This window comes from Erpetoichthys calabaricus, chromosome 10, assembly GCF_900747795.2.
Source record: "Erpetoichthys calabaricus chromosome 10, fErpCal1.3, whole genome shotgun sequence".
Taxonomy (NCBI): domain Eukaryota; kingdom Metazoa; phylum Chordata; class Cladistia; order Polypteriformes; family Polypteridae; genus Erpetoichthys; species Erpetoichthys calabaricus.
In genome coordinates this window covers 54,681,388-54,704,683 of record NC_041403.2, presented here as the reverse complement: position 1 = coordinate 54,704,683, position 23,296 = coordinate 54,681,388, and the positions used below count along the sequence as shown (strand labels likewise).

Genomic DNA, 23,296 nt, shown 5'->3' with positions numbered 1-23,296 from the left:
TGTTTCTACAACACAGCACTCTGCTCAGTTCAACTGACTGCACTCGATTACCTAAGGCCCACAGCTGTCAACAGAAGACCCCGCAACTCCAACATCTAGACCCCGTGTGGAGACGGCAGCCACTGGGGTTGGGGGGGGGAGTGTTTGCAGCAGCTGTGATGCCACCTTCAGTTTTCTAAATCTCATCTTGGACTGCCACATCCTTTATTTTATGGTACTCTTCACCCTAATCTGGGCCTTGTCCAATGCCTGACAAGACGTGTATTTTTATTTTTCTACTGCACCTCTCAAGTAGAGAGATGGGGGCTTCAAGCCTGGACTGGCCCTCCTGTTTACTGCACAAAGTCTGAATGCAGTGGGCTCCATGCCAGACAAGAGGCACAGTGTTTGCAGTTATTTTCAGTACTTTTTATTTTTAAACGTGTTGAGTAAATTTGGCTTATGAGAAATTTACATTGATCAAATAAGGCCCTTGTACTTAAAAGGGTGTTGAAAAGTTCAGTAAAGTTTTGACAATGAATATAATGCAGTGATTCAAGTAATAAACCTGGTATGTATCCACGTTAAAAAAAAGAAAAAAGTACAGCACTAATTGGTGCCAAGGACCAACGACAAATGTTCAGAAGTTGAGTTGTGCTGCCAGCTCAGAAACTCTCGCTGCTGTTCAGCCCATGGGCAGTGGAGGAGCCCAAACCACAACACAATACCACCCCCCATTGAAGGGAGCAGTCATGTCCCCCTACACCAGTGTTTCCTAACGTCGGTCCTGGCGACCCCCTGTGGCTGCGGGTTTTTGTTCCAACCAGATTCCTACTCAGTGACAACACCTGATAACACGGAGCTCATTTAATTAGCTGGGATTACTTTACTTTTATTCAACATTCAGAAAAGCACAGTAGCATGATCTTTACATTTATAGCACATTTAGAAATATTTCTGCTTTTGCTATAGATTTAAATGCTTAACTCTCTCTTGTTGATTTCATTATATTTTGCCCTTTCTCTGTGCAGTTTTTCCCCTTTGTTGTATCTTATTAATGAGAATTAAAAATGAGCAGAGCAGACACGCTGGCAAACAACACTGAATAAGCAAAGGCTGCAACTACTTTAACAGCAGACCCACTAAGGAGTAAATAATGGATTAATTAAACCATTAGAAGACCTAGAAAAGTAGAATGAAAATCAAGATGAAAATATTGTTAAAAAGAAAAAAATACATTATTCCCATATAACTTTTTAAAATATTATATATATTTTTATCAATATACCGAACTTAGTTTTCTAATTTCTATATTGTTCCCAAAACACATCCATCCATCCATTTTCCAACCCGCTGAATCCGAACACAGGGTCACGGGGGTCTGCTGGAGCCAATCCCAGCCAACACAGGGCGCAAGGCAGGGAACCAATCCCGGGCAGGGTGCCAACCCACCGCAGGACACACACCAAGCACACACTAGGGCCAATTTAGAATCGCCAATCCACCTAACCTGCATATCTTTGGACTGTGGGAGGAAACCCACGCAGACATGGGGAGAACATGCAAACTCCACGCAGGGAGGACACGGGAAGCAAACCCAGGTCCCCAGGTCTCCCAACTGCGAAGCAGCAGCGCTACCACCGTGCCGCCCTCCCAAAACACAGAACTTGGGAAATAACAAATCACTTAATTAGCCCAGGAGTCCAATTAAAAACAGAAGCTGGTTGGAACAAAAACCTGCAGCCACATTGTGTTCCCACGCCCGAGGCTGAGAAACACTGCTCTACACATCTTTGGGCTTCAGGTAGAAATTTGCATGAAAATATGGAGAACAGGCAAATAACGCCAACGCCAACCCCAAAGGAGCTGGGCAGCAGAGCAGAGTGGCACTTACAAGGGCAGTAGTGTGCCAGCGCCCAGCTTTCAGTGCTAAACAACTTACCAGTCTGCAGTTTCATCTTAGAGAAGCCAACGATTACAGCCAAGTGCACACTCAACCCCACAACCGCAGAGGGAGCCTGAGCCAGCTACCCTGACAAAGACGACGAGGAGTCAAACTAAAATGATGGCTTGAGGTAGACGGTCCCACCCAGCGGTTAACACACTAGGCTTTGGGCTGACATCCCGCTTGCCATTTTGATAGCCTCAACACCTCAAACTGTTACACTTCAGATAAAAATCTGTTAGGAAAACACTGCAGTTCATAAGAATGATAAGAAATCTGACAAATGAGAGGAGATCACTTAGTCCAGCCAGCCTGTGTGTTTAGCTAAGATTTTTCATAAAGGTTTCTGCTTCAACTCCATTGCTCAGTAGTTTGTTCCAGGGGTCCCACCATTCTTTGCGTAGAGAAGCACTTCCAGGCTTCAATCTTAACCTCTTCATTTCCACTGATGTCCTCGAGTACGTGGATTCACCGTTAATCTGCTTAATCGATGCCTTTGAGGATTCTGAAGATCATTTTAAAACATAATGGTCATCATCTGTCAAAGCCGATGGGGTGTAGCTATAAAAAACATATTTATCAATGTTGTTAAACATTTTATTTCCATGGCAAAAATACGTAATGAATAACATAACATTCCATCATTTTAGTGGGCAAACAGATGGTTCAATAATACGGAAAGTTTACCATAGGAGCCCGACTGTCAGCTCCAGACGAGTTTGATTTTCTGAGTATGAGCTTTTGAAGAATTGGAGTACGTGCTCTTGACGATCTGCAGAGGCACAGATTTGCCACTGAGATACAGTTTGTTCAAGCAGTCAGGTAAGCAGTCCTCGACTTTGGTGTCCAACTCTGCTCCCTCCTGTATGCTGACCATGTAAGCAAAGATGTAGCCTGTCATAAAAGCATCAAATCCAGCTCGGTGTGTCCCGCTCTCACTTTGTTTGTTTGTGATGCTCTGGATTTTTTCTGCTGTTTTGGCCTTTCCTTCATGACTGGTTTTCGAAACTGTCTGACCTTCAGCCTCGTGTGGCGGTTCTTCTTCAGCAGGTTCCTCCATGTTAACATTTTGCTCCTTCATTGGCTCCTCTCCAGGCTGACCATTCTCAGCTTGCTTGGCCTCGTTCACTGGTTCAGGGTCCAAAACACAGACCTGTTTAAATGGTGGAGCACCTTCCAACACATCAGGACACTCGCTGCACGTGCCTTTACGTTTCCACTTTTTCTTCTTTTTCTTCCTCCTGACTTCCATATTCTTTTCATCTTCTTCAATAATCAAGTCTGTGTTATGCGATAAGCTGCAAGCCACTCCACTGGGACACCACCCATAGGCCTGAAAGTCCAAAAAAAAGTAAAACAGGATATACAGTCAAAAACACTTGAATGAGGGCAAAGGGGTCCGGTGACGGAGAACAACACACTTTGATAAAGAAGACAATAAGCAGTTAACCCACAATGTTCATCCAGCCTGCCATTTTCTTTTTTTCCTTCATGGCACATCTACTTCTACCAACTTGTTGAACAGACAGTGATACGGACAGCTTGTGACACGTGCCCAACCTGTCTACAAGAAAGGCAGTGGCCCCAGCTGGTAGTAGGCAAGGAGGGTACTCCGTCACAGTTCCTGATGAACTCCTTTCTTACTCACAGACTCACTGCACTGAACATGAATTTCATACGCTAAGGAGCGTCCTCTGGTTCACAAATGTGAACAGCAATCCATTTTAATATTTTCAATTTCATTTTGTCCTAATTGGGCTTTTAAATAGCAAGCAAGCCACAACTGAGTGTGGCGACAGTAAATGAACCACAGCTATGTGGGTACAGGCACGCACACTTAAAATAGATGGGCGAAGGTTCAAATTCAGAGTGCATTCTCTTGGGAGAGATGGCACACAGTTGTAAAAATCAAAAGACACAACATTCATTTTAGTGCCCATCTTTGAAAAGTCACACACTTACACTCTTTGAACTCATTTTGGATTCTCCAGCTATAGGAACAGTTCACCTAAATTAATCTGTTATAATAAAAAAGACTTTTTGGAAGATTTTTTCAAGTCCTTTGAGTTGAGACTTTGGCCAAGAGATTTTTTCAAGTCACACCCTCCTCTCAACCATATTCAACCACGCACACGTACACTCGCCAACCCCCGGGCCTGCGCTACACGCGAGCCTCTTTGCGGTTCTGCCGCTGACATATGGGGATGCGGATGTACAATTTAAACAGATTGCTATTTTCATGGGAATTGTTACATATGCATAATAGAACTATTTTACATTACAGTGAGTAAAATATACCATATTAAAAAATAGTAAAACATAATAATTTAAAAGTAAATTATGTTTTATGTTGCGTTAGAGTTATTTGTTGCGTAATACAATTTCATTCTGTTTGGCTTTGAAAGTAACACACAAATTCTTTTTAAACTTGCACTTTTACTGTAATACGCAACGTATAACTGCCCGTGACTGAATTTCGTTTCTTTCTCTCTATTAACTAAAACGACTTTTTCGAATGTTTGTCTCTGTGATTTGTTAATTGTCTTTGCAAAAGCTATTCTAACGGGAAACTGTTAACGTTTTAATACGACTGGCAGATCAAGATCTCCTTTGTTGTCTAATGTAATCCCCTGAAGATGTACTACATTACCTTTCTTGGATACATCCTTCTTTCTACAGTAATTCGTGCGGAGGAAGACTGGACAGTGTTAACGGTTGTAGATATTCTCCGGGATATTGTAAGTTTATGTTTTTATCTTCCACATGATCACCACCAACTGTTTTAGCACAGTCTATTGATATGCATTTAACCAATTTACCGTGTGACTGATCGACATTTTTGCCATTAATTCATTTGACTTCATTTCTCGGTGCTAGGATCGCCCGTGTACTCATTTTTACTGTTGATAACCCTTTGTAATGAAATTCTTCAATACAATTTTGGACATAATACATCATCTTTAATTGGGAACTTAAAAAGTGAGGAAAAGTCTTATCTGGATGTTTCTCAATATACTGGCCTGAAATGATTTGCAATTGTTAGAGAAGTCAATAAACAGTAAATAAATAATATATAGTAGGATGCCTTTTAAAATAGCCCCACCCCATGCAAACGTTTAAGAACATTCTGGTATCAGAAAATAAAGTAGCAGCATTTTTACCGAGAATCTTGGACAGACAGCAGGTGATGCCCCCTCTCCCTTTTTATTCTCCTCGTGCTCCTCAGTGCAGTGTCGAAAGTCAACATAAGACAGCTGTCTCTCAGTGTAACTGCAGAACTCCAGAGACAGGTATGGCTTGGATCCACCCAAACTTGCTAATTTGCAGTTTTCTCGCTTGCTGACAATATACAGAAAGTAAACCTTTTATAAACAGGAAGTTAAAATTCTGCAAAGTTCAATTAAGAACGAAAATATCTACAGCCATGTTTGTGAAACAGACTCCCGTTATATTTTGATTTCTTTATTCATCCTTTCATTAATTTTTTAATTTTTTTATATAAATACAGTAAGTCAGCTTACCCATAGAAATTCCTTGAAGTCATTGACTATCCTATAAACTTAGTGAGCAAAACCAGGAGCCAGCCTTGGCAGTTGTTCCAGTCCATTACAGAGGTTTGTGAAATATATTGACATTCTTGGTTTTGGCCATGAGCTAAACATGTTCAAAAATATTATAGAAGCACACCAAGATCCATTTCATTATTAAAATGTCTTCCTATGCACAATTCTTTCTTTTGTAAAAATATTTTCAACTATAAAATCTACATAAAGAAATAACCCACAACTTAAAATCAACAAATGTTAATATTTTATATTGTTTGTCATGCCATCAAGTGGGCAACTACCTTGCCCTAATAGTTGAAAAGAATCTTGAGAAATGGTGAGTAGAGATATGAAAGGGTTTCAAGCATGTACTTATTGTTCATACCATTTATTATTGTTGTATTTAAACAAAATGAAATAAAAACAAAAAGTATTACTTATTCTTTTCATAATTATTTTCTGCTACTTGGAATTTGCATATTAAATTATTTCCTTATAATGAAATGAAAAGTGTAGTAAATCTAGATGGAGTTTTCCTGTAGGACAGGAGCGATCTCACAATAAATCTAGGAGTTCTTACTTTTCTACCTAGATGCAAAAGCAATTCAGCAAATGAACACATAAGCAGGAGTGAAAACCAAAAGGACAGAAGGTAGATTATCAAACCAAATATGTAAAACAAAAATCAAACTCAGAGAAAAAAAAAAAAAAAATCAAGCAAAAAAGTATAATTCTGAATCTAAGAACAAAGACAAACAAAAGCCTAAGATACAGTCATGTGAATAAGTATGTACACCCCCTGGAAACTGTTGACTTTAACATATCTGAACAGGCAAACAGTAGACCTTCTTGCAAATATACATTATTTTGCCAAAAGTATTGGGACGCCTGCCTTCACACACATATGAACTTTAATGACATCCCATTCTTAATACAAAGGCTTTAGTATGGAGCTGGCCCACCCTTTGCAGCTATAACACCTTCAACTCTTCTGGGAAGGCTTTCCACAAGGTTTAGGAGTGTGTTTATGGGACTTTTTCACCATTCTTCCAGGAGAGCATTTGTGAGGTCAGGCACTGATGTTGGATGAGAAGGCCTGGCTCACAGTCTCCACTCTAATTCATCCCAAAGGTGTTCTATCTGGTTGAGGTCAGGGCTCTGTGCAGGCCAGTCAAGTTCCTCCACACGAAACTCGCTCATCCATTTCTTTATAGACCTTGCTTTTGTGCACTGGTGTGTAGTCATATTGGAACAGGAAGGGGCCATCCCCAAACTGTTCCCACAAAGTTGAGACCATGAAATTGGCCAAAATGGCTTTGTTTGCTGAAGCACTAAGAATTACTTTCACTGGAACTAATGGGCCAAGCCCAACCCCTGAAAAACAACCCCACACCATAATCCCCCCTCCACCAAACTTTACTCATGAAACAATGCAGTCAGGCAAGTACCATTCTCCTGGCAGCCACCAAACCCAGACTCGTCCATCAGGACTGCCAGACAGAGAAGCCTGATTTGTCAATCCAGTGGACACTTCTCCGCTGCTCTAGAGTCCAGTGGCGGTGTGCTTTACACCACTGCATCCGACGCTTTGCATTACACTTGGTGATGTAAGGCTTGAATGCAGCTGCTTGGCCATGGAAACCCATTCCATGAAGCTTTCTACGCACTGTTGTTGAGCTTTTGGAGGTCTGTAGCTATGGACTCTGCAGAAAGTTGGCGACTTGTGCGCCTCAGCATGCGCTGTCCCCACTCTGTGATTTTACATGGCCTACCACTTCATGGCTGAGTTGCTGTTCCCAATTGCTTCCATTCTGGTATAATACCACTAACAGTTGACTGTGGAATATTTAGTAGCAAGGAAATTTCACAAATGGACTTACTGCACAGGTGGTATCCTACCACGGTACCACCTTTGAATTCACTGAGCTCCTGAGAGTGACCTATTCTTTCATAAATGTTTGCAGAAGCAGATTGTAATGCCTAGGTACTTAATACACCTGTGGCCATGGAAATGATTGGAACACTAGAATTCAATGATTTGGAGGAGTGTTCCAAGACCTTTGGCAATAACAGCCCACTTATTACGCAAACATTTGACATGGTAACATTTTTGACCACTCCTCCTTTTATGGAATGTCTCACACAGGTATACTTTGATATGGTGTAGAATTCATATTTGACTCGATGACCGCAAGCTGTACAGGCCCTGAGGCAGCAAAGCAACCCCAAATCATAACATTCCCACCAGCGTGTTTCACAGCTGTTACGAGGTTCTCCTGAACAGTTGTCTTTGGTTTGTACCAAACTATTTTTGATTCAACGGTTCATAGTGCATTGTTCTTAAAGGCCTGGTCGCTGCTACATGTTCAATGCCATACTGTAGTTTTTTTTTTTTTTTTTTCGTACAAGACAGACTTTTTCCTGGCGCACCTCACATGCAGGTCAAATCGGTACAGACTATCTGATTGTAGATACATGCACATTGGACACCATCTGCTGCAAATTACCCGCAGAACCCACAATAAAATTTTAGGGTTCTTGGAGACTTCTTTTAGTATTAAATGGTCAGCTCATGGACTGATCTTGCCTGGCTGGCCAGCCCTGAACCAATTGGAAGTAGTTTGAAATCTACACCACTTGTAATTGATTTTCCTTACAGTAGAATGACGGATTTCAAATAACTTGGCAGTCTTTTTAAATTCCTTCCCAGACTCACAGGCATCCACAACCTTTGAGGGCTTTGGAGAGTTCTTTTGATCTTCACGCAAGCCAATACCAAGGACAACATCAGACTCTACGTATCTGTGATTTAAATAAGACAGGCTCCACCTGTATACTTTGAATGGAGGTTTTAATCACTGGCACCTAAACTGGAACACCCGATTTTAAATTTACAGATCTGAAATGGTTGTAAATGTAGGTACTCTCTTATTTCTTCCATCTGACAAATCAACATTTGTTAATTTAAACTATGAGAGTCAATACACCATGTCAATTTCATGTGTCATTTGTTCAAGCATATCACCTTCATCTGACTGCATGAAGATATACTGTTTGCCTGTTCAAATATTCTGTTAAAAGTCAATTTGCCAGGTGTGTCCTTTTCACATGACTGTATATCTACAAACTTGGAAACAGGGTGATGCAATTTAAACAGGTTCACGTCATTAACTTCGAGTGACATGACTTCTGGGTGGCAGGATATGGCAAGGAGTCTGCAAAATGGCATCACAAAATAACGAAAAAAAAAAAAAAAATCAAGTCCTTAAACAAAAACAGCAGTCTTCAAAAATCTAGAAAAGACTTAAAATACAAAAGAAAAATTTCTAAGGCTAAAGAAACATTAGCAAAATTATAGCACATACCATTTTTTGTAGACATACTCCAGGTAGGAAGCAGTGAACCGCATCTCAAATTCTGATGCATATTTTGTGTCAAACACTCCAGCAGGAAATATCTCTGAAAGATCTGCAGTGAAAGTGCCCAAATGTTCAGGCAGATGAGCATAAAAGCACTGGTAGAGGAAAACTAGATCGATTAAGCCATTGTGAAGAATCAGGGGCTTGCGGGTTCGAATCACCTCTAAAAATAGGGCTCTTATGGTGTGGTTCTGCAAATCTCCTCCCTAAAAGACAATGAAAAAGAAATACGAAATTAACCAAAACTAGTCATTTTAAATACTAAGAATGTGCCCGAGTACTGTATTTTATTAATATTTGAGTAGTCACTATCGGCATACCCAAAATATTGAATCAAGAAGATGGGGAAGATGAACTTTTTTATGAAGGTGGCTACTATTTTCATGAAGTTTATTTATTTTGGCAGCCTTAGTGAATTTACTTAATCATCGACATTTAGTCTTATTGAATCAAGTCTAGTTTTACTCCAAACCTGTAAGATGAACCCAAAAACCAGTAAATATCTTTTTTATTCATTATAGAATACTCATGAATACACCTCAATATCAGATTCAGATAATTCCATACCTAAATATTCTAATTCCATAGGCCCAAATGATTGAGGCGCTCCACCCATGGTGGCATATAAGGAGGAGCCGGCACAAGGATCGGAAGGAGAATGGGGAGAGAATAAAAAACAAAAAGAAACAACAAATGGAGGTTGAAGGGGGAGGAGTGAGAAAAATCAGGCAAGAGGAAGGGAGAGTTCCGGTGGGAGTGAGAGAGAAAGACAGAAAGCATGCAGCTGTGAGGAGAGCCCCCAGGAAAGCGTGTGGACGACCTAAGGAGCTGTGGAAGTGAATCACTCTGACCGAGTTGTTGGGAGCCGGACTGATGTGGTGCTGAATGGTGCAACTTGCAACACAAGTCTGGGAAGGCAGTGAGAGATGGCATTTTTTTTTTTTTTTTTTTTAAGTCTTTTTAGCATTTTGATTTTTTTCTGTCCTCCCCAGACATCTGACCCTATCTTCATACTTAGAGACTTAAAAAATGAATCTATATATAAGTACCTCTCGTTTCTATTAGGTATAATCTAACTTATACAGTATAAGTACATTGATTTTTTTTTTTTTATTATTACTAATTATTTTTTTTTTTTTAAACTATTTTTGACATCTTTTAAAGCATTTTGAGCTACATCTTTTGTATAAATAAATGGTGCTGTGATACTCATTAAACAGAAATACCTGAAACTTAAAGAAAACAGCTCCATACGCCATATCATCTATGTAACATACTACCAAAATGAGTGATAGAGAGAAAATATAGAGACAGAGCTAAAGTCTATTCCAACAGCATCTGGTGCAAGGCATGAATCGGTCAAAGGCACGGTATCAGTTCATTGCTAGGTTCACTCAAGAGCACACCCAAAATAGGCCAATTTATCTAATATGTCTGAAATTTGAGAGCAGAACCACAGCAAAAACTCACATAGACTGGGGATAAATGTGCAGACTACACAAAGACATTGAAAGGCACAACAAGTAATTGAGAGTAAAAGAAAAAAATATATATAATGGAAAAAAAAACAACACTATTGAAAAGGAAGTGCCTTTACCTTGTCATTCCCCTTGTGATAAGGAATGCCTTGAGAGTATTGTTTATTGAAGTCAAAGCCATGTTGTACCAAGAACTGCACTGACTGAGGTTCAATGACATAGTCTTCCATACACAGCAGGGTCAAGTTATAAATTTGTACCAGGTATGTATGAGGTGCCTATAAACAAAATCAATGGTAAAACAGTTGAGGGACATTCAGAGAATGGAGGGTTTCATACAAAGAGACATGTTACTTCAATTTTGGGATACTTTAAAAATATTTACAGGAATATCCTGGGTCCAAGAATGCTTAATAAGGAAAAACAATATTGCAGGGAAAGTGAGATAAATGCACATTGGTCCTGCTAATAAAACAGTGCAATACATTCATTTAGTAGAATCTTTATCCATTTACCTTGTCAGAGAGCTTTTTATAACAAGCGATTCCCAAGGATAAAACTGAGCGTGTTCGGGCAGCTTGGCATATTGCTTTGTATCGATCTTCAACGGATCTAAAGTAAACATTAAATTACACTTTATTGTATTTAAATGGTACAAAATTCCTAAACTGCATTTTAGTGCTTCCTCTGTTTAGTGGTGAAATGCTAAATTTTCTCTTCAATAAAATCAATAAATAAATAAAAAATACAAAAAATGAAAAGCAATAAGTATTAAAGAGTAACTCTAGTAATTGCAAATGGACTAAAACGATTTAGTGAGATCACAGGTTAACTGTGAAATTAAATTACTGAAATTAAACACCAAGAGGAAAATTGTAAAATTTAACTTACAAAAATCACATAATATTCTTAAAAGCTCTTGACAGATCTTGATCAAACAGTCTGCAGTATTTTACAAGGTAAAGCAACAAAAAGTTGCAAAGAGTTATTGCCTTTGTATAATTAATTTAGTCTTTTTAATCTGCCAAGCTAGTATCAGTACTTTGGAAATTTGATATCGTAAGTGAAATGGCTGACGAACAAACTGCTAGTTTTTGAATATAAATAAAACACAACACTTGCATAATTTTCAAAATTATATATTGTAACTGAAATCTAAACTTGTCCATGTATGATCCTTGTAATGCTTTTAAGTCAGTCCAATAAAAATCTTAGATGGCACACTAACAGAATGCAGTTGAGTTCAGCTGAATTTCTAGCTAGAGCGTCATCTGTGTGAACTTCGTATAGTCTCCCTATATTCATATGGACTGTTCTGTGGACTCCATTTTCCTCATATAGTTTAAAGGTATGTTGTTTATTTAATTCTCTTGGTATGTTTTTAGAATCACAAACAGTGACAGTAAAAGCCCACTGAATTCAGATACCTCTGCAAGATACGGCATCATATTCATCTACCTCTTCTGAAACTGTACTTAATTAGGACGTCTTAAAAGGTCTTATCAAATCAAAGCAGCTGCTGGAGTTCATTACAATGCAGCAATCAATAATAAATTATACTTTTAAATAAATCTGCTTAGAAGAGAGACTGAATGCAAAAGATACAATACCAGTTAAAGTGTATCAGGTGTTCTCTAGTGATATATTGCTATCCTAAAGTGATATTTACTATTGTGAAGTAAAAAAGCATGCAGTCACATGTATTTACATGAGCCCTACTATAAAAAAAAACATTAAATGCATATTGTAAAATTAACTACCTACCAACAAGATGACTTCTAATCTGCGTTCTCCTGAGCAACCTGCACTCACTTATCATTGCTCCAATATTCAATTATTTATATTCCATTTTTATTTTACTATTAAAAGATACGAGTACAAGTCATCACCAATATACTAACAACCCAATTGTGCTTCACTCAGAATATGGAACCAATGTAGGAAGTATTCTGTGCATGAGAAAAACTATATTCCACCGTGTCAAACATACGCATGTCTGGAAAACATTTGGGAATAAATTACTTAGAGATCTGTACATAGACAACATCTTTGCATCCTACGAACAATTACACTCTAAATTCAACTTTCCAGCAACACATTTCTTTCACTATCTTCAAATTAGAAACTTTGTTAAACAAAACCTGCCCAATTTTCCCCACCTCCCACCTACCTCTATTCCAGAAAATATATTGATCAGTCATGAGGACTCAGACAGCATCTCCGTAATATATAAAAAACATTTTACAGTCCCTCCCTTTTTAAAGATCCAAGAGTACAGTGGAAAAAGAATCTCTCATTCAATAGCTGAGAATAGGAGTGGAAAGTGGTAATGCAGAGAATTCACTTGAGCTCCATATGCGCAAATCATACAATTATTCAACTTATAATTATATATTGAGCACATCTGTCTCGTTTAAAACTGTCCAAAATGTTTCCAGTGCAAGATCCAACCTGTGAATGTTGCAATGAAGTTCCAGCCCCATTGGGCCACATGTTTTGGGCCTGCACCAAATTAACATCATTCTGGACCAAAATCTTTAAATGCCTTCCAGACAGCCTTGGTGTCACAATCCCCCCTAATCCACTAACAGCTGTGTTTGGTGGACTCCCAGATGGGAATAAAGTGGAGAAGGGCAAACTAACTGTAATTGCCTTTACTATACCTACTGGCTTGTAGACTTCTCTTGCTCAACTGGAAGAATCCTAACTCACCTCTTTTAAGTCAGTAAGTAACTGATGTTTTATATTATTTGAAATTGTAAAAAATCTAATTCTCACTTATAGGATCAATACAAAAAACTTTTTCAAAACCTGGCAGGATCTAATCAATAACATTTTAGAATAAGCATTTAAATTGAGGAAGTGGATTCTCTCCCCTCTTTTTTTGCTCTATTTATTTTTATTCTTCATTTATTAATGTATCTATTTACTTATTTTTACTAGTTTAAAGATTCACTCTGCTGGCCTAGCTCTCTCTCATGGATGGGGATTGATTTGTTTCAAACCTAGTTTTGTTAAACTTGCTTGTATGGAATGTTATCTGATTTTAATAAAATCAATAAAATGCAAAAAAAAAAAAAAAAAATCAAACAATCAAATCACATGCCAAAAACATTCTGCAGTTACCCTCCTTAAAGGAGGTTCATAAAATTATTGTTTACTCAGATGTGTAAACATTCTCTAGGGCTCAGACCATGAAGAACATTTAGCTGATATCAGGCACACACTTCACAATTATAAAAACTATCGTAAGTCACAATTAAGGGTACTTTTCAAAGTGTAGTACAGTGGATATAACAAGCAAAACCGATATCAACAATGATTTGCATGAAGTAAGTGTGGACCAATATGCAAATCAGATAACAGTAGCTGAACATTCTCTTTACAATTCAGAGAATAGCCAGATCCTCTTTGAAAATAAGATTTTTGTTCATTTTTAAATCCTATGCTTTTGCATATAAACAGTGGAAGGCTATAAAACAGAATTTAGTTACTACAGATAATGGGTTTAAAAAATACCATATATACAAGCGTTTAAGTTCTCCCGCGGATAAGTCAGGGATGGATTGTACCATATAATTTCCAATGTTCTATAATGTTGGTCGTAGAAGTCAAATGTGGAAAAAAATGCACGCTATTGGTCCAAGAGATTATGATAAGCTAACAGCCACCTGAGAAAGTAACCAAGGAGCACACTGTCTTTTGTTTCTATGTATTGTGCCTACATGACCATACGATAATACCCAAACTATTCCAAAGTGATGTTTGGACTGTTCTGTGTTTTTTGTATCTCACACCTTTATTGTAAGAGCATCCCTTATCTATGATAGAGCATTTGATCAGAAGAAAATATGAAGCTGGTTTTAAAATTAAAAGTGTTGAAAGAAATTGGTAACTGTGCTGCTGCAACAAAAGTCAATGTGTCTGAGAAACTGGTGCGAGATTGGAGGAAGCAAGATGTATAAAAAAAATAAATAAATAATAAAAAATTGTATTTTTGAATGGGCATATAAGTTGGTTCTGATTTTATGATCGATTTTTCCAGTTTCACGACCCAACTTGTATGCGAGTATACACGGTACATACAAGCAGTCACTTAAATTCGACTTTCCAAGTAACCAAAAAGGATCATTGTTAAATGATATAAAAACTCAATTACAGCAGACTATCTCAACTGCAAGATATCGTATGCTACCCGCTTGCCAATTTACAAATATGAATATAAACATGTGACACAGTGCATCCGGAAAGTATTCACAGCGCATCACTTTTTCCACATTTTGTTATGTTACAGCCTTATTCCAAAATGGATTAAATTCATTTTTTTCCTCAGAATTCTACACACAACACCCCATAATGACAACGTGAAAAAAGTTTACTTGAGGTTTTTGCAAATTTATTAAAAATAAAAAAATTGAGAAATCACATGTACATAAGTATTCACAGCCTTTGCCATGAAGATTGAAATTGAGCTCAGGTGCATCCTGTTTCCCCTGATCATCCTCGAGATGTTTCTGCAGCTTCATTGGAGTCCACCTGTGGTAAATTCAGTTGACTGGACATGATTTGGAAAGGCACACACCTGTCTATACAGTAATCCCTCCTCCATCGCGGGGGTTGCGTTCCAGAGCCACCCGCGAAATAAGAAAATCCGCGAAGTAGAAACCATATGTTTATATGGTTATTTTTATATTGTCATGCTTGGGTCACAGATTTGCGCAGAAACACAGGAGGTTGTAGAGAGACAGGAACTTTATTCAAACACTGCAAACAAACATTTGTCTCTTTTTCAAAAGTTTAAACTGTGCTCCATGACAAGACAGAGAGGACAGTTCTGTCTCACAATTAAAAGAATGCAAACATATCTTCCTCTTCAAAGGAGTGCGTGTCAGGAGCACAGAATGTCACATAGATAAAGAAAACAATCTCTAGCAAACAAATCAATAGGGCTGTTTGGCTTTTAAGTATGCGAAGCACCGCGGCACAAAGCTGTTGAAGGCGGCAGCTCACACCCCCTCCGTCAGGAGCAGGGGGGGAGAGAGAGAGAGATAGAGAGAGACAGAGTTTGTTTTTCAGTCAAAAATCAATACGTGCCCTTCGAGCTTTTAAGTATGCGAAGCACCGTGCAGCATGTCGTTTCAGGAAGCAGCTGCACAAAAGATAGCAACTTGAAGATAATCTTTCAGCATTTTTAGACGAGCGTCCGTATCGTCTAGGTGTGCGAACAGCCCCCCTGCTCAATCCCCATACGTCAGGATCAGAGAAAGTCAGCGCGAGAGAGAGAGAGAGAGAGAGAAGAGTAAGCAATCTAGCTTCTTAGCCATCTGCCAATAGCGTCCCTTGTATGAAATCAACTGGGCAAACCAACTGAGGAAGCATGTACCAGAAATTAAAAGACCCATTGTCCGCAGAAATCCGCGAACCAGCAAAAAATCCGCGATATATATTTAAATATGTTTACATATAAAATCCGCGATGGAGTGAAGCCGCGAAAGGCGAAGCGCGATATAGCGAGGGATCACTCTATAAGGTCCCACAGTTGACAGTTCATGTCAGAGCACAAACCAAGCATGAAGTCAAAGGAATTGTCTGTAGACCTCAGAGACAGGATTGTCTCGAGGCACATATCTGGGGAAGGTTACAGAAAAATTTCTGCTGCTTTGAAGGTCCCAATGAGCACAGTGGCCTCCATCATCCATAAGTGGAAGAAGTTTGAAACCACCAGGACTCTTCCTAGAGCTGGCCGGCCATCTAAACTGAGCGATCGGGGGAGAAGGGCCTTAGTCAGGGAGGTGACCAAGAACCCGATGGTCACACTGTCAGAGCTCCAGAGGTCCTCAGTGGAAAGAGGAGAACCTTCCAGAAGGACAACCATCTCTGCAGCAATCCACCAATCAGGCCTGTATGGTAGAGTGGCCAGACGGAAGCCACTCCTTAGTAAAAGGCACATGGCAGCCCGCTTGGAGTTTGCCAAAAGGCACCTGAAGGACTCTCAGACCATGAGAAAGAAAATTCTCTGGTCTGATGAGACAAAGATTGAACTCTTTGGTATGAATGCCAGGCGTCACGTTTGGAGGAAACCTGGCACCATCTCTACAGTGAAGCATGATGGTGGCAGCATCATGCTGTGGGGATGTTTTTCAGCGGCAGGAACTGGAAGACTAGTCAGGATAAAGGGAAAGATGACTGCAGCAATGTACAGACACATCCTGGATGGAAACCTGCTCCAGAGCGCTCTTGACTTCAGACTGGGGTGACGGTTCATCTTTCAGCAGGACAACGACCCTAAGCACACAGCCAAGATATCAAAGGAGTGGCTTCAGGACAACTCTGTGAATGTCCTTGAGTGGCTCAGCCAGAGCCCAGACTTGAATCCGATTGAACATCTCTGGAGAGATCTTAAAATGGCTGTGCACCGACACTTCCCAACCAACCTGATGGAGCTTGAGAGGTGCTGCAAAGAGGAATGGGCGAAACTGGCCAAGGATAGGTGTGCCAAGCTTGTGGCATCATATTCAAAAAGACTTGAGGCTGCAATTGCTGCCAAAGGTGCATCGACAAAGTATTGAGCAAAGGCTGTGAATACTTATGTATAGTGGAACCTCGGTTCACGAACGTCTCAGTACACATACAACTCGGTTTACGACCAAAAAGTTTGCCAAACTTTTGCCTCGGGTCACAACCACACACTCGGTATACGAACAGGCCAGGTTCCCTTTCGGTTTGTACACGTTCAGTCTCTCCCTGTGCATTTCCTGCAAGAGAGAGAGCATGACACACACACACACCGAGGCAGCGCGAGAGACAGAGGCGAGACAGAGAGAGCCGTGCACACACACAGGAGCGTGCTAGAGAGACACACACACACAGGCGCTCCAGGCTCGCAAAAGAGAGATGCACGCACACACACACAGGCGCGGGAGAGAGAGGCGCGCACACACAGGCGCTCTAGGCTCGCAAAAGAGAGACGCACGCACACACGCGAGAAAGAGCGAGCGAGGGACGCATTAGGTAGAGAAGGCTTGTTTTTGTTTTCAGTTCTATTTACAGTGATCAGTTCGTAGCCTGCATTGTTACTTTTCTTGGTAGTTTATTAAATTACGGATTTTTCAAATGTTAATTTTTTCCCCTAGCACTATAGCACGAACTATTGCAGTGTTAGTTTTCTCTGTTGTTCAAGGTTTTCTCAGTGTTATTCAATGTTTTTACATTTAGTTTACCATTACGCTGTGCATTCTATGGTATAATTAACTATATTTGTGCTTAAAAACTAAAAAATACATATATTTACATACAGTTCGTACGGTCTGGAACGGATTAATTGTATTTACATACAATCCTATGGGAGAAATTGCTTCGGTTCACGACCAGAGTTTTGGAACGAATTATGGTCGTGAACCGAGGTTCCACTGTACATGCGATTTCTCAGTTTTTTTATTTTTAATAAATTTGCAAAAACCTCAAGTAAACTTTTTTCACGTCATTATGGGGTGTTGTGTGTAGAATTCTGAGGAAAAAATGAATTTAATCCATTTTGGAATAAGGCTGTAACATAACAAAATGTGGAAAAAGTGATGCGCTGTGAATACTTTCCAGATGCACTGTACATACTTCCAGTGTGAAAATGCCCATATCTGATATGTTAGTTAGCATTTTATTTGACTTTATCATCAAGCAAAGATGTTTAACCGTCTCTAGGTCTCCTGGAATACAGTTTGACATTCTTAGTAAGAATCCTCATTTAATTTGCCTTTTACAATCTATATAACACCATTTAAATTTTCACTCCACACTCAGTAACCCTAATTTCTATTTCAGATCTTCTGTTAGACCAGGGATGGAAATATGTAATCAAAATTCAAGGCTTGTTACTGTTCAGTTGGTTGCACCCATGTGATTACCAGTGTTTGTCAAACAAACTGAAGTGATAAAGCCAGCTGGCAAGCTTTGCTTTAGCTTTTAAACTGGTCAGTTACATAGGTTTCACGCTAAAGACAACAAAGAATGCTTAGCTAAATTTTGGACTGAACATTAAAATTATTTTATATTGTTTTGCCAGTTTTAATTGACTGAAGAAGGCAGTCTTGTACCAGGAAAAAAAAAAATTCTAATATAACCTATGCTGATAACCATACAGGAGTTCAATCCAGGAAACCCACGGCTAAACTTCTATAAAACATACAGTTTCAAGGTTTCCTGTGACAACATAACAGCTTTCACATAGTCATAAATTCTAGAACAGATATCAACCACCATAAAAACATCCTTGATTCAGACCTCCTTCCAGCACAGTAGAGATTGGTATGTAAGAATGTGAAATTGTGTCCAACGGCATTGTACTGTAGTAATTAATGTAAGGCAAGTTTACCTTTGAGAGCTATCAATGTGCAACATTCAGGTACTCAAATTAAAGATGTTCAGACTGGCAGTACTTACTGAAACGGACTGCTTTAATTTATTGTGTCTAATCCTTAAGTGGATGTGCTACTGAAGAAACAAACTTTAATCACTCAACATTTTTCAGTTTAATCATATGGATAAGTTATAGTAGTTAAAGTTATCCAAACTTCTTTTTTGTGAATTTGTAGACAAAAGTCACTGCATACACCTCTGGGACTCTTAGTAAGTAATTTCTAAACAATAATGCAGCATCAGAGAGTACGAAAGAAATTTCAAATTATGGCACTAGGGTGAAAGATTGAGTAAAATTAATTCTGAAAATGTTTATAAGTATATTTTAGCTTATGTTTTTTTTTGGCATTTAAACTGCTACTCCTGTCCTCTATAATTTAGTAACACCAGTGTTACCACATTAAAAATTTTCATTTAGAGTCTAGGAATCAGTATACAAATTAGGATCCATCCATCCACTTACTCTGGTTTATTCAGCTCAGTATCACAGAGAGCAGTTGCCTTTATCAGCAGCACTTAGCACAAAGCATTAAGCCATCTTGAGCCAAAACTGGACTAGAAAAATAATTGTAAAACTGAATCCAGTGCAGATTAAATAAGGTGAACATTAACCAAACAATTAACAGCATTTAGGTACATGCTCTCCTGCTAGTCCGATCATTCTCCTGCAGGTTTCCTTCATTTCTAAATCGTCTCACCATTGAATTAAATGTTTAATTATCTTAAGTAATCATATTAGTGCACCATTTAAGTAATCATAATAGTATACCATCAAAAAAACAGAAACTCTAGTTACATGCAATCAACAGTGAAAGTTTCCAAAGATTCCCTTATTAAAAGGAAAATAAAAAGATAGAGATTAGAAAAATGTAGTCATTAAACATTCATCAACCAAAATGCTGTTTCTATTTATTTTTCAGCATTATGTTGTTTACAGAAAACATTGTGGCTTACTCGCAGAGGGGGGGCAGTTATATCAGATCACTCATTAATCTACCACACCTTCAAATGCAAACAGTGCTTTTAAACTGCAAACTCTAATTAGTCTGATAAACTCACAAAAAAAAAAAAAATATATTAACCATTTTTCATATCTACTACACATGTATAAAAAAAACAGCATATATTATCTTATGACTTACTTTTAAATAAAAAAAAATTAAAATACAAAATTATGAAGAAATTATACTACACCCTCACTTTTTCCTTTATGCAAAAGTCAAATATTTAAAACTGCCTCTCAAGATTTCAGAATTTGGCAGCAGGAGCAATTAATGAAGTTATTTGTAAATAAACCACACTTTGCAATTTATATCAGGAAAAAAAATGTGCATTGATAATCGTTAATTATTGTCTAATGTACTCACTGTGCTAGAAGTGCCTTCCTTGACCCCAAGCCACTTAACTCCTTTAAGAAAATAAGAAACACACTTCGTCAGATTCAGCTGCAAATTATTAAAGCAAATGCACATTGAAAGAGGCCGAGTACATAAAAACTAATACAAAGTGATAAGAACTGCCCTATCTAGATCCCAGATAGCTCTATGAAATTAGTTACACAGTAAAATGACAAGACCAATTAAAATTGATCACAATTTAATTTCAATTATGATGGAGGATGAAAATCAATTATTCTGTCTTCTGAAATTACTTAATCATTACAAGATAATGGGAAGTCCAACCAGCACTGGCCACAAAGGCTGGACCAACCATGGAAGATATGCCAGTCTAGAGTAGAGTGCACTTATCCGATCTTTCACATGTTTTGGCATGTGGGATAAAAACTACATACTCTGATATGCAGACTCCCCAAAGACTGAGCCAAGATTATAGCCTAGTTTGTTTGAGCTGTGAGACAGAAGCATTAATCACTAAACCATAGTACTTTCCAAATCACTATTTCCTATAATAAGTTGAAAGAATAACCAACAAGCCAAAAATGGCATTAAAAAGGTTTTATAAAAATGGGCAGATAGCACTCAGCCACAGAGTGTACAAAAATGTACAAAAAAGAAACCATACAAGCACTGTTCATTCATTCACCCTTTTTCTTTATAGGTATAATCTAATAAAAGTTGAAAAAGGACAGACAGCACAAGGCAGAAATCAGACCTGGAAAGGATGAAAATCCATCATAATACACATGCACACATACGCCAACACTCACTCATGGCAGGCCAGATCTGCATGGGGTTCTCTCCAGGTTTTCTTCCTACACTCCAAACAGATATAAGCTTGATAAGCTGTCAATTCTAAAAGGCCCAGTAACAGTGAGTGTGCCCTGTAACAGACAGACCGCATTAGCCTACACTTGTATTAAGTATTACTTTCAGTAAATGGCTGGATCTAGCGGCAACAAATTAAGAATGTAAAACATTTCAGAATAATTAACACAAAAACTCCTGGGCAGTGTTGTATAGTAAATACTTAAAATCAACAGAACTTCTTGCCACTCTTTAACCTGGAGCAGCATCTGAATCCTAACTGTAAGGAATATATATTAGTATCTAGAAATCAATAAAAGGAAGAAAATGAGTCACACATGTTAAGATACATGACTCATTTTCTCACTTTGTGGATTTCTAGCTACTGACTTGCAAACCATATCACAGACCTTTGCATCCATATGTATAATACAATTAAAATACACACATTGGCAGCCAGTGTGTCACTGTGGTTAAGACTTTGGACTTCAAACCCTGAGGTTGTGGGTTCAAATCCCATCACTAACACTGTGTGATGCTTAACAAGTCACTTCACCCACCTGTGTTCCTATTGGAAAAACAAAAGAAATGTAACCAATTGTATGTCAAATGTTGTAAGTTGCTTTGGATAAAGATGTCAGCCAAATAAGTAAATGTAAACGTATCTTAAAAGCTGCTGTGGGAAAAAGCATTCAACCAAATAAATAATTATTAATCTTCACAGTCATTCCAGAAGCAGGTAAGCAGAAACAAAAATGGATTTCAGCACAATAAATGAAAAAACTCCTAAATACGACCTATCCGATTCCACCTTCTAAAACAAATCTCAGTGTTGCACATGATTCTTTTTTCCACACCAGCATGCTAATGCACGAACACACGAACTGTGAAAGAAATACCAGAAATAAACTCACCGTGTCAACTGCTATAAAGGTTGAAGTCTTTATGGCCAAAGTTAGGGCTGGCCAGAGCTCTTTAAAATTATTGTTCTGCACATCGATGACGGGGACACTCATTGAAGACATATTGAAACGCTGTAAAACAAAAAATATGAGTCTATACATTTTGGATGGCACCATCTACTTGCTAAACTACTGATAGATTAAGATAATTTACTTCAGCCTAGTCCAGGCTTCCTTGAATATTGACAGCTTGTGGACTCTCTCTCCCGGCTAGCCTGGGAACCTCTCGGGATTCTCCCGGAAGAGCTAGAAAAAGTAGCTGGGGAGAGGGAAGTCTGGGCATCTCTGCTCAAGCTGCTGTCCCCGCGACCCGATCTCGGATAGGCGGAAGAGGATGGATGGATGGATGGATGGCTGATTCTAAACTGACCTGACAAGTGTGTTGTCCCACGTTTGGCTCTTACCTTGACCCCAATGCTGCCCTTATTGGCACCGGCCCCAATAGATTTTATTTGAATTACTTGGATCTATTAAACTCCTGCAGTAAATTTTCTTCTAGTGGTGCTATCCACGTGTACTATGTGTATTTATTCACTGTTAAAACTTTACATGTTTTAGGTTATCGTTCTGATAGTGCGAGATGCAAACTGAAACCTCAGTCACTACTGAGTGCATCGTGTCCAATGCTCACGGATTCTGCTTCAGTTCGAACAGTTTCAGAGTTTGCCGGATGGTTCTTAAGTCTCCAGTCACTGATGCGTTTACAGAACGGTCGCGTGCATCAACAGATACTCTCTGAACAGACCAGACATATTTCTAGCTACTTTTACTTAAATTCTAATATGCACTGGGCCTGCCAGGACCGACGTCCCCCTGGAATCCCTAATTTTTGTTTCGGAAGGCTTTAAATCTTAAGAGCGAACCCATGTGTCTTAGCTGCGCTATTAACTCCTGTTTATTTACAGATTTACTTATAAGCCAAAACGTGAATTAAGGCCATACATTAGATTACTCTCTGCCCATTTTACTTACTGATACGCAGAAAGGCGACTTCAGCATACATCAACAAACACGTGCCGTGCACCTTCCAGGTAAGCCTTCACTTTAAGGGCAAGACATTTAAAATGAAAGCCCCAAAAACACTTTCCTTTGTCCACAACCATAAACGACACACTTTACTATTAAACATGAAAACCAAGTAAAAATGTCCTACTTAAAAAGATTTCCGTATACAACTAGCATGGAAATTAATTAATGTTGCAGTAAATTCACCTTCTCTGACCAAAAACTGTCCCTCGAAGACCCGCCGCCACCAACCAAAACAGTCTCTACGAAGGGTCCTACTTGCCATAGGAATAAAGAAAACTCCTAGTATCTTGCTAAGAAAAAAAATATACGTGTATATACGTGGT

The 23,296-nt window shown here is 38.8% G+C and overlaps 1 protein-coding gene across 1 annotated transcript; it reads right to left on the bottom strand.

The window, feature by feature from the left end:
- Positions 1-2,507: 2,507 nt before the first annotated feature.
- On the bottom strand, positions 2,508-23,274 carry toe1 (target of EGR1, exonuclease). Its single transcript, XM_028811260.2, has 8 exons — positions 23,157-23,274; positions 21,897-22,016; positions 20,146-20,186; positions 10,882-10,978; positions 10,486-10,644; positions 8,835-9,094; positions 5,086-5,263; positions 2,508-3,257 (listed from the first exon to the last, which is right to left on the bottom strand). The coding sequence occupies exons 2-8, from the start codon at positions 22,005-22,007 to the stop codon at positions 2,628-2,630; spliced, it is 1,476 nt and encodes a 491-aa protein (XP_028667093.1). The 5' UTR covers positions 22,008-22,016; positions 23,157-23,274; the 3' UTR covers positions 2,508-2,627.
- Positions 23,275-23,296: the final 22 nt, after the last annotated feature.